The 16,861-nt window shown below is 45.2% G+C and overlaps 1 protein-coding gene across 1 annotated transcript in view; it reads right to left on the bottom strand.

The window, feature by feature from the left end:
- The window catches only part of MYO5B (myosin VB), a gene marked incomplete at both ends in the record, with an annotated part of 329,445 nt that overhangs the window by 130,798 nt on the left and 181,786 nt on the right, over nt 1-16,861 (bottom strand). The window contains 3 exons of the mRNA XM_080714447.1: nt 1,647-1,754; nt 7,787-7,868; nt 9,568-9,711. Coding sequence (XP_080570573.1) covers nt 1,647-1,754; nt 7,787-7,868; nt 9,568-9,711 — 334 coding nt within the window. The remainder of the gene's footprint in view (nt 1-1,646; nt 1,755-7,786; nt 7,869-9,567; nt 9,712-16,861) is intronic.

Genomic DNA, 16,861 nt, shown 5'->3' with positions numbered 1-16,861 from the left:
ACCCTCTGGCAAGTTTCTTCACCCCACTCTTAGACATCTGAAGCTCGGCTGAGGCTCAGGGCTCTTGCACTCAGTAATCCCTGCACTGGTCCTCCTCCTCCTCACCCCAGCGACAACAGCAGTTCCTTTGCACCTAACTTCTTCCCATCCCTTTGTTTCTCTTTCTCTAGTCACCCACTATTAGTAAACAGTGTTAATTTTTCTGTTGGAATAATGAGTATGACTGGTAATTTTTCTCTGCTGAAACAACAAGTTCTAACCGACAGTGACCATACTGGGAGTTCAGCATGAGGGCCTGGTCTCATCCCCACACAGAAATGAGGGTGTGTTCTGCTTTGCCATGTTTTATCTGGACATGGGGTAAAACATCCCTGACTCTCAGCACGGAACCCAACATAGGCAGTTCTGAGCTAGTCACCTGACTCAAAAGTGGAACATCCAGCGGGGAAAGGGGATGGGTAAAACATGGAGTCATCCTGAGCCACTTGCTGGGCTTCCGGCTGACTTCTCAAACTTTCCTTTTTGGGCTGCAGGTCCCAGGAATTTAGCAATTCGGCTAAGAAAGGCTTACCTTCCACCTTGCTACCTGAGGTTTCTCCCCAGACCCCAAGAAAATACTGTCAGGGAAAGACAGAAAGAACTTGCTTTGAAGATTGCACCGCTAAGCTTTATATATAAACAGTAACACACTAACGCGGACATGTGGCAGAGCCGCCAGACCTTTATGGCCTGCTTCCAGCTCCAACCCCATGACTGTGGTACAGAAGCTGTTTGGTCTGGTGGAGTGTTCTTTCTGCTAAAGCACACTGCTTCTGGACCCAGACCACAGCACCAAAAGGCATGGTGTTATGGTTAGATACAGAATGATCCCCGAAAAGCATGCGTATTAAGGTTCAGAGTTGATATAATTAAGTCACAAGGGTTGTAATCTTGTCGGTAGAGAAATCCACTGTAACACATCTTCTGGTGGAAACCTAGGCCAGTGGAGTATGGATGGAGAAGGTGGGTCCCTGGGGGTGTGCTCTTAGGGACTGTGAATTTGTCTTTGAATCAGTGTCCTTGTCTCCCCCCCAGCCTATATGATGTGAGATCAGTGACTCTTTCTCTCCCTCTTCTTTTTCCCACCACCATGCTCTGAGACTGCAGATCCTGGCCTCACATGGACTAAATCCCAGAATCTCCAAAACACTATGAGCGAATAAACCTCCTTTCCTCCAAGTTGTGTGGCTAGTTGGGATGACATAAGTGAGAATATTGACACCTGGCTACACTGGTCTTTCCTCCAAAGGTTTTAATGGCAGAGGGAGTGAACAGGGATACTGTGTGGTGCCAGGAATTGACTCAGAACCTTTTTTTTTTCCCTTTAAACAGGGCCAAAGTTGCTGAGGCTGGCCTGGAACTTGCAATTCTCCTATCTGAGCCTCCCAGGTATTGAGATTATAGACATGTGCTGCAATGCCCGACTTCAAACCTTAGTTTTTTACAAAAGGCCACAGAGCTTCAAATTTTAGACTTTGGAGCCCGAGGGTTGGGATGGGTAAGGGTAAGAAGACATTTACCAAGAGCGAGAAGGCTTTTGCCTTGCCCCCTCCCACCATGGGATCACAGTTCCCCAGGCCTGCTTCTCCCACTTGGAAGCTTCTTACCAAGGAGTGTGAAGGCTTGCCGTGTCTTCTCAAAGTCTTCTGCATCATCTACACCCTCGATGGACGTGTCTCCTCCTTGGGACGTATAGAAAAAGTCCTCTGCGCAGGCTGTGGGAGCCAAGGAAGGTGTAAAACTGGAGAGGGCCTCTTACCATGCCACACATGGGTCATGAACCACAAGAATTTCTCTTCTGACCATGCTATCCCAGACCAAATTTTAGTCCCAGCCTGATATGAAATTTTTTTTTTTTAATTTCGGTACTGATATAGAACCCAGGGGCATTTGACCTTTGAGTGACACCCCCAGCCCTATTTTTTATTCTTTATTTTGAAACAGAGTCTCACTGAGTTGCAAAGGGCCTCACTAAGTAGCTGAGCCTGTCCACAAACCCGGATCTTCCTGTCTCAGCTTCCCAAATGCTGGGATTACAAGTGTGCACCACCACACCCAGCTAAAATATTTTGTATTATAATGGCAAATGGTAGGTAAAACTGAATAATAAAGGAGAAAATAACATTATTCTGGTAGACTGTGCTGCTGTATTTGGCTAATATAAAAACAGGTTATGGATAGTTCAACTTACTAGGATTCACTCCAGATTTTTTTTTTAAAGGGTCTGACATATACAAGTAAAATGCAGGCTCAGAATCACACAGCAGATCTCAGGCTTTTACGACCTTAGACAATCTTCATATGATGATCTCCTTTGAGTGAGGAGCGAGGGCCTGAGATGTTTTGATCTTTCTGTTCATTTTACACATTACAGAACTTGAGCTATTCAGGCACAGAAACAAATGCAGGCTGAGATCCTGAGACATTTGCTCTCTCTCTTCCCAGATTAATTCTTCAGTCCAGCCTCTGACTACAGGCTGGGGGACAGCTGGAAAGGAGATGCCTATATAGTGTCTTCTAAGTAAAAGCCAAGCTTAGCAGAGCCCCCAAGTGCAGAAAGCTTGGGAGGGAGCCACACTACCAGGAGGAAGGTAGAAGCCAATTGCATGGGGCCTGGCCTCTGAAATTGGCGTTTAGCCAATGATTGCCTATAACTAAACTTCCTGTAACTAAACTTACCCTTGAAAATCACTCATGTCTTTCACAAAATATCACGCCTTGGGTGGCACCACCCTGCCTGATACTTTGTGCTCTTGGGTGCATAATGTTTTGTCAGGATGCCAAAACTGACACAGCCACTTTCCCCCTCCCATGAAAGCCCCAGTTAAATTCTTTGCCCTTAGCCAGAGCATGTACAAATCAATGCACGACAGCCATATGTGCTTAGCCACGGTTCCATGGCATCTCCTAGTCCTCCTTCAAACCTCATCATCCTGGTTCATCTCCCCTAAACTTCCACAGTCTCTTTCCTTTCTTCGTGCAGCAGCCATTGTCCTGGGCTGACCGTCAGCATCTGTTATCTGGGGACTGTTACAAAAAAATCTAAACCCAGCTCCTTGCTTCTGCTGGTGTCCTTTCAAACCCACCTCCAAAACACTGGTAATTCCACTTGCACTGCTCTCCTGATTGAAACCCTTTAGAGGTCCCATCACCCTTGGACAAAAGTCAATGCCTGAAACAACCTCCTGGGTTTTTGGTTCCTGCAGGTACCAGGTGGTACCTGGCCACCTCCTACCACTCCACACTCATGGCTACTCTTTCCTTCCTTTTCTCTGTGCTCCAGATACACCAGTTTTCTTACCATCACTCATCAGCCTTGGCTGTTTGTCCATACTGCCAGTGGTCCCTACCTACCAGTCCTTAATCGTCTCTCCCCATGTCCTTCCGTTCCCAGGATTCATCCTATGATCCAAGCTGTCCTGAACTTTACCAACTCCTCTGGTGCCCAGCTAGACAGTGGCAGAACTCAGCCCTCAACCCCAGCTCGACTACACAACCTGAGCTGTAACCAGCAGGCCGTACTGCCCACAGGGGTGAATAGAGTATCAGTTGTGTGCTAGGGGGCCAGACTTCTTGGAGGAGTAACAACATACTCTGAGGACCTTGGGCCAAGGCATTATGAATGAGAGGGGAAGGATTCCAGTCCTGTGTTTCAGTGGAAGTGAAATTTTATGGAAAAAAATCACATTGGATCTTTGTTTAAGAAAGTGTAGTTAGCTCTTTCATAAGTAGTTATTCTGCAAACAGTACAATCTAACAGTTCCAAATGCTTAATAAAAGTAGTTTTTCAGCCAGGTGTGGTGGCACACACCTGTAATCCCAGTACTTGAGAGGCTGAGACAGGAGCATCACAGATTCACAGTCAGTCTCAGCAACTTAGTGAGACCCTGTTTCAAAAAATAAAATAGGTCTGGGGGGTGTATTATCTTGGAGGTATACTGTCCCTGGGTTCAATCTCTAGCATAACAAAAATAAAAAATAAAATAAGCTTTGCCCTTTTATACTCAACTTTTCAAGGTATTTCACTGGATGGTTTCCACAGGGCCCACCCAAAAAAGACTGACTATATTTACTCCCACTTTTCAGATAAGAAAACTGAGGAAGATGGCACTAATGTTTCCCAGGCTCATCAGTGGCTGCCCAGGCCTGGAAGCCTGTTACTCCATCACCTCAATGTAAAGATGATCTCTGGCATCCCATGACTGTCATGGCCACACCTAACTCAGTGAGTGCCAGCCCAACACATCAGCATCACCTGAGACTCTGAAGGAGGATTCTGGACTTCTGAGTAGAAGTGAAGGCAATTTCAGAAGGTCCTAAAGACCCTAAATCATCAACATCCAGGGCCTTACTGCCTGATGTTCTCAGATGGCCCTACTTTGCCTCCGCCCAGTTCCCAGGCCCAGCTGGGTAACTGCTCCAGCAGAGGATCACTGCTCCAAGGCCACCAGCGTCAGCAACAGCATTTTTTGCTGAATGATCTGACTCCAATCAAAGCAACCATAACCGCTTTGCTCTGCTTCAAGGGTGCCATCACCAGTTACCATCACGTTCCAGACCCTCTTAACAGACACGCTAAGAAGATGCACTTCCAGGGCCACCTGGATCTCAACTCTACTTTCAGGATTGTGAAACCAGCACCGCCCATTCCATCCCTGAGCATTTCCAGTTTGGATTCTAAGAATTCATAAAGACAGAGATACCACAAAGTCTACTGACTCTCTCAACAGGCTGACATTGAACCAGGCAGTGAATAGACCACAAACGGAGCGTGCATCAATGATTTCAGCACCAGACCTTCAAGGTCATGGGCTTGTATTGCAGACGGGGAAGCTATGTTCTGACCTGAGCAAGGCCAAAGAGGTTGTTAATAAACTCCATCAAGATGTCCATGTAAATAAACAAGAAAAGGAAATGATTCCTTAATAGTCTGAAGGAAGTGTAAGGGAAAATGGGCCCTCTGCACCTTTGTATTCTACCGTTTCACTAAATTTGACATTTTATTTTTTTGTGGTACTAGGAGTAGAACCCAGGGGCTTTTCTACCTCCAGGCTATACTCCCAGACCTATTTTTATACTTTATTTGGAAACAGGGTCTCACTAAGTAGCTGAGGCTGGCTTTGAACTTGTGTGATCCTCCTGTCTCAGCCTCCCTAGCGCTGAGATTACACGCGTGTGCCACCATGCCTGGCTTATAAATTTGACATTTTAAACATAATAGAATAACAAAAGGGTAGAGGAAGAATGTGAGTGACAGGATGCAAATCATGTTTTCCATTTTCAGACAAACAAAAAAATTCAAGCCAGGCCACTGGCTCTTGAAGAGAGTTCTATACATCATTTCTAGATATAGAAAAGGTAACATATGGGAGGCAGGTCTAAAAAAGTCACTTAAGGCTGCTGGCTAGTCCTTCACTTGTTTGACTTTTACAGCAACTAGACTGGGGTTATCAGGGGAACCAAACGCAAGCTTCAGAGCTCACAGCCAACCCACCCACAGGCCAAAGACAGCCTCACACCAAAGCACAGGAGTTTATCAAAGGTTCTGTGTTTCACTCTAAAGTGCTCTCCAAGATGCACAAAACTGATCAAATTGGGTAGTTTCAAGTGTTCAGCCGAGAGCCCAAGGAGTCTGCACCTTGTACAGACACAGAATAAGGTAAATCCATTTTTAACCTCAATACAACTCATGTATGTGGGGAAAAAAATTTTGGAGGAATTCTATCCTATTAAATTTACATTTGAGGCAAAGGGGTCCAAATACAGCCAGGCGGACCTTGCCAGTATGTGTTCATGCTCTACAAACTAAGCCTTAGGGAAAAAAATAATCTCCTCTGCAGGTTGGCTCTGAGAAGCCCTGCTGGGCCCATGCCCGACTCTGAAAAAGATGAAAACATCAGTGGCCCATAACGTGGTTGCCTACCCGGGGCCTGTGACTAAGGCGCCGGGTCAGGGGAGTGCTCTAGTAAGGCTGCCCAGCACCTGCCCCGCTTGGCAGGCAACATATCCTCCTGCCTTCCTCATCCAAGGAGGTTATAATGTCCCTGAGAGAATCGGATTTGTGAGCAACTGGAGAAGAGGATGCACTAGTGTACACTAGATGTCATCCCCAGTTTCCCCCCTGGGTGCTAACTGAAACGCGGCTTCCCGGGGGAACCTTCTGGCCTGCCAGAGCTAAGATTCCTGCAGCACCTCTTCCTTCCCTTACCACTCTGTGTTGTAACTGACAAGTGAAGCAAAAGCAGGACCCAGAAATGTTTTAATATTACATCTCCAGTGTCTAATAGAGTTTGTTGAAAGGAATAAATGTGAAACTCCAGAGTAATTGCCCCAAATGCTGCAGGAATGTATAAGAAAGGAAGCAGAGTTCAGAGGGCAAAGTGATATGGGAGCCACTTGATGGATTTTAGTGTCTGGAAGCACAGCTGGGTCAAGAACTGGATCCCCAGGTCAGCTAGGATTTGGATCAGGGATGACAAAGCCTCAGAAACCCATTTCTTTCACAGCTGCAAAGAACAACCAACCTCTTCCTAGACACCCAGATCTTCACATCATCTGATAGCATTAGCTCTCCCCACCACCCCAAAATACTGACAGCAGGCCAGGGACTCCTGCTGCTCACCCCGGGCTGGCCCTCATCACCCCCATGGGCTTTGAGGACTGAGCAGCAGGAATCGGTCATGCTCATGATACAGCCCCTCACAGAGGAAGGAGGCTCCAGGCCCAAAGAGAGCTGCTATGTGGTATAGATTCTAGAACTACTGCTGCCCACCGCTCTGCTGGCTCCATGTCACCAGCTGCAAAGCAAATGAAACCTGCTTATGCGTTCATTAGCAGACACACAGGGTAGCCCCGCCCTGGTGGGGACAACATGGCGACTCTTCCATGGGTGCTGGTGGAGAGGCACTTTGAGTTGCTCCATTTCCCTCCAGTGCTCCAGGGTGGGTGCCAGCATTCACAGCTGTTCAGGAGGGATCGACAGCCCAGCAGCACTGAGTTTCACTCATCGGAACCCTGTCTTCTAGTCTGTGGAGATGCCCATATGGCTGTAGAGCCAGCACCTCTGCATCCTGCTGTGTGTGTGTGTGTGTGTGTGTGTGTGTGTGTGTGTGTGTTACTAGGGGTTAAACACAGGGTGTTGTAATGCTATGCAAGTGTTCTACCACTGAGTTTCACCCCCAGCCCTTTACTTTGAGACAGAATCTCACTAAATTGCCCAGGCTGCCCTTGAACTTGTGATCTTTCCTCCCAAGTAGCTGGAATTATGGGTATGCAACATTGTGTGCCCGTCTTACATCCCTACTTTATTCCCACCCTTCCTTTATGGCTCACTTCTAAGATGTGACTTTAAACACACTGGTGATGATTAAGTGATATGCATTACTTAAATTCCTAGGCCCTCCTGGAAGGGAAACATTTCTCATGATGCCTACCGTGGAAGCACATCTTTCAAAACAAAAGACATGTTGAAGGTCCTCCACGCTTTGCAAAACTCACTTCCATCCCTGCCCCTTACTCCCTCACACACTTTCTTTTGAAGATAGCCTGGATAAAATTAACCCTATTTTACTAGTTGGGCAGTGAGGTCCAGTGAGGTCTAAGAGGCATGGCCACATTAGGGACAGAGCTGAAATAAGAACCTATCCCAGAGGGATCTGAGCAGAACACAGTCCCCGCCCCATAGAGCCCCACACCGGTGCACTTGCTGCGCCCGCCCCAGGGGACAGGCATGCACCTGCTCACTTACTGAGTGCAAGCTCTTTAAATTCCGGGAGACTGGCAGCAGCACAGAGCTGGTAAAAGATGTGGTAATTCCTCTCATCATCTGCCTGAAGGAGGAAAGGGCAAAGCAGTTTTAGATCAGTGACCCCAAGATCATCCCTCATTGACTGTGATTCCAGGTGGTGGAATCCCAGCCCAGCACTTTTCTCATGGGCTCCTCCACATCTTCAATTCCCACTGCCTGATTTTCCACTTGCTATTAAAAGGGTCTTCTAACCTGAGGACTTCTACCTCTTAACTTATGCAAAAGCATGCATTTGCTTTTTCCTTCTATAGAGAACACCGTTGCTATTCCACAAATGCTGTGTCAGTCAATCGGCAATACTTATTCATCCGTGCTGCTTGACTAATGTTCCACAGATGGCAATTTCCCTGCTGCAAGCCTTCTTTCTCCTCTGGGAGCTTGGGGCTCAGTGCAAGCTGCATGTGCCCCTGGTGTCAAGCTGGGCGGTCAGGAAAGGCCCACAGCTAAGATAGGACTCCTAGTGGACACTTGTGGCCAGACTGGCCTCAAATCTCCTCTGAAGGACTGGGTGGCCACTTTGCCCAGGAAAACGGCATGCCACAGACAAGCCAGGACACGCACCGTCACCTCGGGGCAGTGATGGAGAGGGCAGAAGGGAGCTGCAGGGGACTGTGGTTGGTGGAGGGGAAAAGGGTGACCAACAGGCAAAGTGCTGTTGGACAGAAGGAAATGAAAGGTCAACAGAACAATCAAGAACTGAGTCAAGAAGCGAGAGCTCTGCTCACCTGACACAAAGTAGGTGGCCAAATATATGTACACGTATACTTATAAAACATATTTGTGTATTCATGAGAAGCTCGTGAAAGCTAAAATTCACAGACTATTTCTATGATGTTCTCTAATCTTTTTTTGTTTTTTATGGGTCTGGGGATGGAACCCAGAGGCATTTGACCTCCGAGCTACACCCCCTGCCCTATTTTTTATTCTTTATTTTGAAACCGGGTCTCACTGAGTTGCAGAGGGCCTCACTAAGTAGCTGAGGCTGTCCGCGAACCGTGATCCTCCAGGTCTCAGTCTCCCAAATGCTGGGATTACAAGTGTGCGCCACCACATCTGGCTAATTTTTTTTTTTTTTTTTGCAGGTCTGGGGGTGGAACCGAGGGTCATTCAACCTCTGAGCTACAGCCCCTGCCCTATTTTGTTTTATTATCCTTTATTTTGAAACCAGGTCTCACTGAGTTGCAGAGGGCCTCACTAAGTAGCTAAGGCTGTCCACGAACTGCGATCCTATGGTCTCAGCCTCCCGAATGCTGGGATTACAAGCGTGCACCACCACGCCCGGCTTCTCTAATCTAAAGACTATAAAATCTATGAAAAGGACTTCTTTGTTCTTGTTAAATATATGTATATATATGTTTATTAGTGACTGCCTTGTTCTTTATCTCTGGGGTCTTACACAGGGCACACATACAACAGGCCCTCGATATTTGCTGATTGAATTAAAAAAGTAACACAGTATCAGAGATCTTTGAGGCCTGATGGGTATTTCAGCTGAAGGAATATTTATTTATTTATTTTTGTGTGGTGGGGGGTCTGGGGATGGAACCCAGAGACATCTGACCTCTGGAAGGAATATTTATGATGAAAGAAAACCAAAGGAAATAATTCTAGCTCTGAGCTCAAAGCATGAGCACTCTTGGGCACAGGGAGTGGGCAGGCAGCCAGAGGCAGGCATGCTCCGTGGGACACTATATCCATGGGCCCCGCGTCCTCCCACTCACCTGAAAGACCACTCTGGACTTCTCCAACAGGTAGGTCCTCATGTTGGCCCCAATGATGTGGTACCTTTTGTCAAAGCCGATCTGAATGTACTTCCCAAATCGACTGCTGTTGTCATTTCGAGTGGTTTTGGCATTCCCAATGGCCTGGACAAAACAGGGAACAAGAAAACGTACATCCAACTGAAGGCTTTGACTTCAGAACTATGTATTTGTGGCAACACCTGTCTTCCTTCTCCCTCTTCCTTTCTTACAGAACCCCTCTGCTATTGTGATGACAACAGTCTGAGTTAAAAATTCTGTTTGATTTACTTACAAACAAAACTGACTTCTATTTTCTAGCCTCCTTCATTCCTAAGGATAGATGAGAATAGTAAGTTGATTAGTGAGCTCTCTATAGCTTAACCAGCTGGGAGGTGCATCCCACTGTCCCTCTCCTCTTCTGGTCTGGAATGCACATGTGATGGCTATGGCTAAGAGATACATCTTGTGATGTATCTTACATCTTAGCTCTCAACTTTCTCTGAGAAAACCCCATCTTCCTGGGATAATCCATTTTGATCAGATCTCTACAGGGCAGTCAAATGTTACTTATTCTCAACTGATAAATGGTACTTCCCCAAAACAGACCATCAACTGATACCCCATCACACAAATATCACTTCTAGGATGAATCAAGAAGTCATCACCAACTTAGTATCATTTCTTATGCAGCAGGGACATAGTTCAAAACACTAGTCAATAATAACTTTCAAAATGAGCCTCTAAACTAAGTGTGGTGGTGCATGCTTGTAATCCCAGTACTTGGGAGGCTGAGACAGGAAGATTGCAGGTTCACAGCCAGCCTCAGATACTTAGTGAGGCCCTCCACAACTTAGTGAGACCCTGTTTCAAAATAAAGAATAAAATATAGGGCTGGAAGGTAGACTGTCCCTGAGTTCCATTCCCAGTACCAAACAAACAAAAAAACAAAACAAGGTGACTAAGTGACTTTCTAGAAAACATCCTACTACCAATGCATTGGCAATAAACATATTTTAATCCCTTACACGTCAACACTTTCATGTAGTTGAAACACTTAGAAAAAAATATTCACTGCGACTCTTCAGTGATCTAGGAAATCTGGGGCACAAAGAGATTGAAAGAAAAGCCCAAATCTCAACCTGCCCTCCACTCGTACCCAGCAACAGAACTACTAGAATCTGCCATCCAAGCCCACTGGTGCTCAGCTGGCACTCATTAACAAGGCTGGTGAAAAGCTGAAAAGCACATCACCTCTGCTTCAAAGGTCAAAAAGGTGAATGCAGTAGTGGGAGGGGGTAGAAGCTGTAAGTAGGTGCCGCGTGGCTAGAGGAAGCAGGTTGCTGAGGCCTTGGCGACCACAGAATGGCGCTATCTCGCTCACTCTCGCGCTCTCTCTCTCCTCTCCTCTTATCTTCCAAGAAGCCATGTGATAAGCAGCTTTTCTCTACCACACCCTTCCACCAGGATGCTCTGCCTCACCTCAGGCCCAATGCAATGGAGGCAGCACACCAAGGACTGAAACCTCCGAAACTGTGAGTCAAAATACGTCCTGCCTTCTCTAAGTTGTTCAAGCCAGGTGTTTTGGACACAGCAACAAAAAGCTAGCTAATGCAGTATTCTTATAAAAAAAATAGTAATAAGAAAAATCTAAACAAGCCTTGAAATTTTACTAATCTTATAAAGTAAACACAGAAGACAAAGGGATATATTGAACAACAGCAGTAAAAGGCTAGTTTGTGGAAAAGTCTAGTTTCAGCAACTATTAGTCTCAAACTTTAAAGGATTTTAGTGTCTTAATTTGTGAAACAGCAGTAAGACCCTTTATCATATCTGAGATCACTGCTGTGATAGTTTACACAATTGTGCCCGTGCTCCAAAAATCGCTGCCAAAAGGTCTGTCCTCTTACCTCATAAGGCTGCTAGGTAAAGTGACATGACCAATCTAAAGGTGCCACAGCAACCACTCTGAAAGGTAACTCATCACTTCTAGTAATACTGAACGTGCATACACCTAACAGTTTGGCGATTCTACCTTTACATTCTCACCTGGGTGTATGCCCCTGTGAGCATGCACAAGAAAATGTTCAATATGGACTATACATAACAAGAAAATAAATATAAGGCTGGCATGGTGGTGCAGACCACCAGGTAATCTCAGCTACTTGGGCGGCTGAGGCATGAAGATCAGAAGCTCAAGGCCAGCCTGGGTAATTTAGTGAGGCCCTGTCTCAAAGTAAAAATAAAAGGGATGGGGGTATAATTCAGTCATAGAGTGTACTGGGTTCAACACACACACGTACACACACACACACACACACACACACACACACAGACAGACCCACAGAATAATCCTAAATATCTATTAGTAGAGCCAGTGGATGCCTATAATCCCAGTACTTGGGAGGCTGAGACAGGAGGATTCAGGTTCAAGGATTGCCTCAGCAATGCAAAAAGACTCTCAGCAACCTAGCAAGACTGTTTCCAAATAAAAAGTAGGGCCAGAGCCGGGCGTGGTGGCGCACGCTTGTAATCCCTGCGCTTGGGAGGCAGAGACAGGAGGATCACGCAGGTTCAAAGACAGCCTCGCTGGCTTAAGATAACCTGTTTCCAAATAAAAATAAAAAATAGGTCTGGGAGCATAGCCCGGAGGTAGAAGGGTTTCCAGGAACCCCAGTGTCACAAAAAAAAAAAAAAAAAAAAAAAAAAAGTAGGGCCAGGAGTATAGCTTGGAGGGAGAATGTCCCTGGGTTCAACTGCCAATACCGCACATACACACATAAAAATATCTATCAGTAGGGGGAATAGAGAAATAAAATATGGTATATTCACCTAATGGGATACTATAAAGCTATTAAAATAAACTAGAGCTTAGATTATGGATAAAAAAAATAATGTTGACTGGAAAACAGTTTGCAAAATGGTTGGCAGAATATGATACTATTTATATGGCATAAAAACCTTCTTTGTTGCTTATGCATAAAGAAACACATAGTGCAGCACAAATAGGCTGAAATAATTTCAATATAATTGAATTTTACAATAAAGAGGTACACCAGTCAAGTATTATGGAAACAGAAGGGAGTAATTAGCTATGCCCAGCAGAATGGGAAAGGCTTTAAGTGTAAATTGAAGTAAACCATCAGTTGAATTCTACAAGTGGGGAAGGAGAAGGAATTATATCCAGGAACACAGGATGGATGATGGGGGAGGAGCATGAGAGGCTGGACATAGGGCAAGTGGCTGAAGCTTGCTGATGTGCAGACAATCACAAGGGGTGGCGAGATGGGGAAGGTGTGTAGAGGCAGGTCACTGTATGAATGGCTTAATAGTTGCAGACTTTATTAAAAAGAATCACACGTCTCATCTCAGTTTTTATCGCTTTCACTTCCTAGCCACCTTCTTTTTCCCAGCTGGGGGAGTCTGTGGCTCTTGGAGTTTGTATGCTTGCAGACTCCTGTTACCCCCCCCCCCACCAAGAAGCCATGTGACCCTGTAAGCCTGGCCTTGAGTCCTATCCCTGACTCCCATGGTCTCTTGATTAGCAATGCTCTTTTAATCAGTGCAGACTCGTGAACAAATCACTCCTGGGATGCTGACAAGCCCTTAAACAGAACGGGGTCAGAGAACGCCAGTGCTGACAATAAATCAACCCAATCTGCCCCGGCCAATCCCAATCCATCCTCAAGTCGCCTTCATTTCAACAGCTGCTACTGAACATGGCCCGTTGGGGATTCAGCCTTCACCTCTCCTCTCCCCAGGAGGCCTGTGCAGTTGCAGGGCTGTGGGGAAGCAAGATGACAAGACCATAATGAATTACTCCGTGGGGAGATGCCACCCTTCCTGGGGCCAGGGGCAGCATCATCAGTAATCAGCTGTCCCTGATTAAGAAATGCCTCTGGGGAGCCGCAGCTGCCTGGGCTTCCTGATACAAGCTCCTGGCTACGCTCAGACCTTCCAAAAGTTTGCGTTTTCAGACTTTGGCACCGCAAGAGTGTCTTAATTCCATACCTGGCAACAGTCCTGTCCAACCAAGGGTCTTCTCAAATACATATCTTCCTCTCCATGTTCACATCCAAGCTTTCTCTCAAAGGTAACACTTAATAGTGGCTCCAGAGACAGTTCTTGTGGTGGTAACATTCTACATTTTGCTTAATTAGCCCTCACAACTTACCCACACAATTTCCTAAGTACCAATTTGGTCAAGGGAGGAAATGAATGTTTTGAGCCCAAACCACTGCAGCATTTATTTCTGTGGTCATATAAGATTAGGCTGTTTCACGTACCTAGGCCTTCTCCTTTAAACTATAACAACTGATCCACATCTTGTGTATCTGAGAGTGCATTTGGGGGCATGTTGCTCTTACATTTCTCCCATGCTAAAGTACTCTGCTTTCCCCCTCCTAGCCCACCAGTTTCTTCAAGCCATAACAGATACTGCCCACTTTAGATAATTTCTGACCTCTTATTTTAAAAGTCTTCTCACATCAGGAACTCAAAACAGACAGCTGCACACAAATGTCTACAGCAGCATTATTTAAATAGCCAAAAGGCAGTAACAACTGAAATGTCCATCATCACGAGGAATAAACAAAATGTGGTATGCCTGTGCAGTGATATATTATCCAGCAAAAAACAAAACAAAACCCTATACACGCTAAAACATGAATGGACTTGAAAAGTAAGTAAGCCAGCCATGAAAGGACTAATACATACACTTCCACTTGTATGAGGTTGCTAAAATGATCAAATTCACAGAAATAAGATACTGGAGAGACCAGAGCAAGGGAGAATAGAAAGTTATTATTTAATGTGAACAGAGTTTCTGTTTGGGATGATGAAAAATGTTCTGATAGCATATGGTGCCACTGGCTGTACATAATACTGTCGATGGATCTAATGCCACAGAACGTACACTTAAAATGGTAATTTCTTGCTATGCATATTCTACTGCAATAAATTTTTTCTAAACATTCCACTTGTGTTTTACTTAGTACTATGGCATTGTTGTCACTGAATTTCCAGCGTGACTAACAATTATTTTGTACGGTCACCAAAGAGATTTCTCTTCTTTGTTTTGCCCATTGTAACTACTTTCTTTCTCAAAGAAGTGACCCTATGTCTCTGAAATCTTATTGCCTAAAAATAAATAAATAAATTTTGAAAGTCAAAGACAAAGGAGAAAGCCTGCTTTCACTCTCATCTGAGATAACACACTGTGCTAACTACAGCATGCTGCCTTAGCTACCTTAAAACATAGATGGACCTGGGGACGTCAAGGCCACCAAATGCCTTTAGAATTGGAGCCATGGCCAGGTCCTAATCTTGGATGAACAGGCACTGAGTTAACAGGCTACCAACGAAATATTGGGTAATAGGGAGTTAAGTTATAGAAAAGCTATTTATTAATCCACATTTGCAGCCAATAAGACAACCCATTAAAAGCTTAACAATAGGAGCACAATTTATGCTATGATATTTAGTCAAGATGGAAGGACATATACGGAAATGCTGAGTGATTATCAGCTAGCTAGAGAATTATACGGGATTCTTTCCTGTTTTCCAGTGATCCCTTCATGTCTTGTCACTAGGTCAATGGTTGTCCGAGTGTAGCACCCAGAGCACCAGCATCAGTGTCACCTGTGAGAAATGCAAGCTATTTGGCCGCTTTCCAGAACTTCTGAATCAGAAACTCCACTTGCAGGCCTAGCAATTTGAGCTGTAATATGCCCATTAGGCTATTTTAATGCACCTTCCATTTTGAGAAGAACTGTAACAAATCAGAGTTTTTTCTTTTTAGGCTGGGTATGGAGGCTTACGTCTGTAATCCCAGTACTTGGGAAGCTGAGCTAGGAGGATCACAGGTTCAGGAATAGTCTCAAGCAACTTAGATACCCCATTTTTTTTTTTTCAGAGTCAACGACACATTTATTTAGGAAAGTGCTGGATACATATTCAAGGGAGAACACGGGCCATCTCAGAGAGCCAGAGACCCCATTTTAAAATAAAAAATAAATCAGGGCTGGGGGTCTATCTCAGAGGTAGAATGCCTCTGGATTCAATCTAAATACCAAAAATAGAAAAAAGAAAACAAGAGTAACAAAGTGTTTTGTTTTAATGTTTGGTAAAAGTATCTTCAACTTTATTCATCATTTTTCAATTCACATAAGAACAAATACTGAAACTTTTTTTGTTGTTGAATTCTTAGAGAATAGGTGGTGTCCCATCACTCAACAGAGAAGAAAGTTTCTCAGGAAACATCTCGGAAGGCAGGAGATTTTGCCTAGACAACTAACAAGCTCTTAGGAACTGAGACTCAGAATTTACTTCTGCACTCGATAAAGGGAAAGGGAGACAGAGGGGACCAGAGAAGATTCAGGCAAGATCTTGCTCCAAAATAACATGAAAGACCAACCAACCACGAGGTGACCTGTGTCTTAGCTGATGGGACTTAAGGTTCCTTGGGGAAACTAGTGCTAACTTGGCAGCCTGAGATCGCAAATGGATTTCTTCCTACTAAGACAAAGGAGCCGTCCAGGGCCAGCAGAGGACCTACTCCTAACCAGACTGCACCTCAGACCATAGCAAAGAACTCTGCTATCAAATGTGAGGGGGGTGGGGAGTCTGAGCTGGCCCGGGAATGTGAGACCAGTTAGTCCAGAATTAAGTCTTTATGGAGAAAGAAAAAGAGAAAGGGTCTTCTGCCCCTAAGACATTATTAGTTATAGCAAACTCTAACTTTTAGAAATTATTCATTGCTCTGTTTTTTTTTTTTTATGGAACCCAGGGCATTTGACCTCTGAGCTACACCCCCTGCCCTATTTTTTATTCTTTATTTTGAAACAGGGTCTAAGTTGCAGAGGGCCTCACTAAGTAGCTGAGGATGTCTGCAAACCGCAATCGTCTGGTCTCAGCTTCCCAAATGCTGGGATTACAAGCATGCACCACTACTCCCGGTGTTTTTTCCCACTGCTCTGAGCCCACCCAGCCTGGGCCCCTCTCCTAAAGCCTTGGCCAATTCAGACTGGAAGTGAGCCAGCCAGGGGACCTACCCTGGCCCAGTTCAGACCGGAGGTGAGACAGCCACAGGACCTACCCTGGTCAGTTCAGACTGGAGGTGAGACAGCCACAGGACCTACCCTGGCTAGTTTGTGCTGCCATGCCTAAGAGTTTTTTGAGGATCTTCCAAAGATGCTGTTATCACATGTTTTTAGCCCTACCTCCCCTTTCCAAAGATAACATATCTAAGTACTTTTTTTTTGGGGGGGGGGAGGAA

Source organism: Muscardinus avellanarius (assembly GCF_963383645.1).
Source record: "Muscardinus avellanarius genome assembly, chromosome: 17".
Classification (NCBI taxonomy): Eukaryota; Metazoa; Chordata; class Mammalia; order Rodentia; family Gliridae; genus Muscardinus; species Muscardinus avellanarius.
The sequence above is the reverse complement of the archived record's forward strand: the minus strand, read 5'-3'. Positions and strand labels throughout refer to the sequence as shown.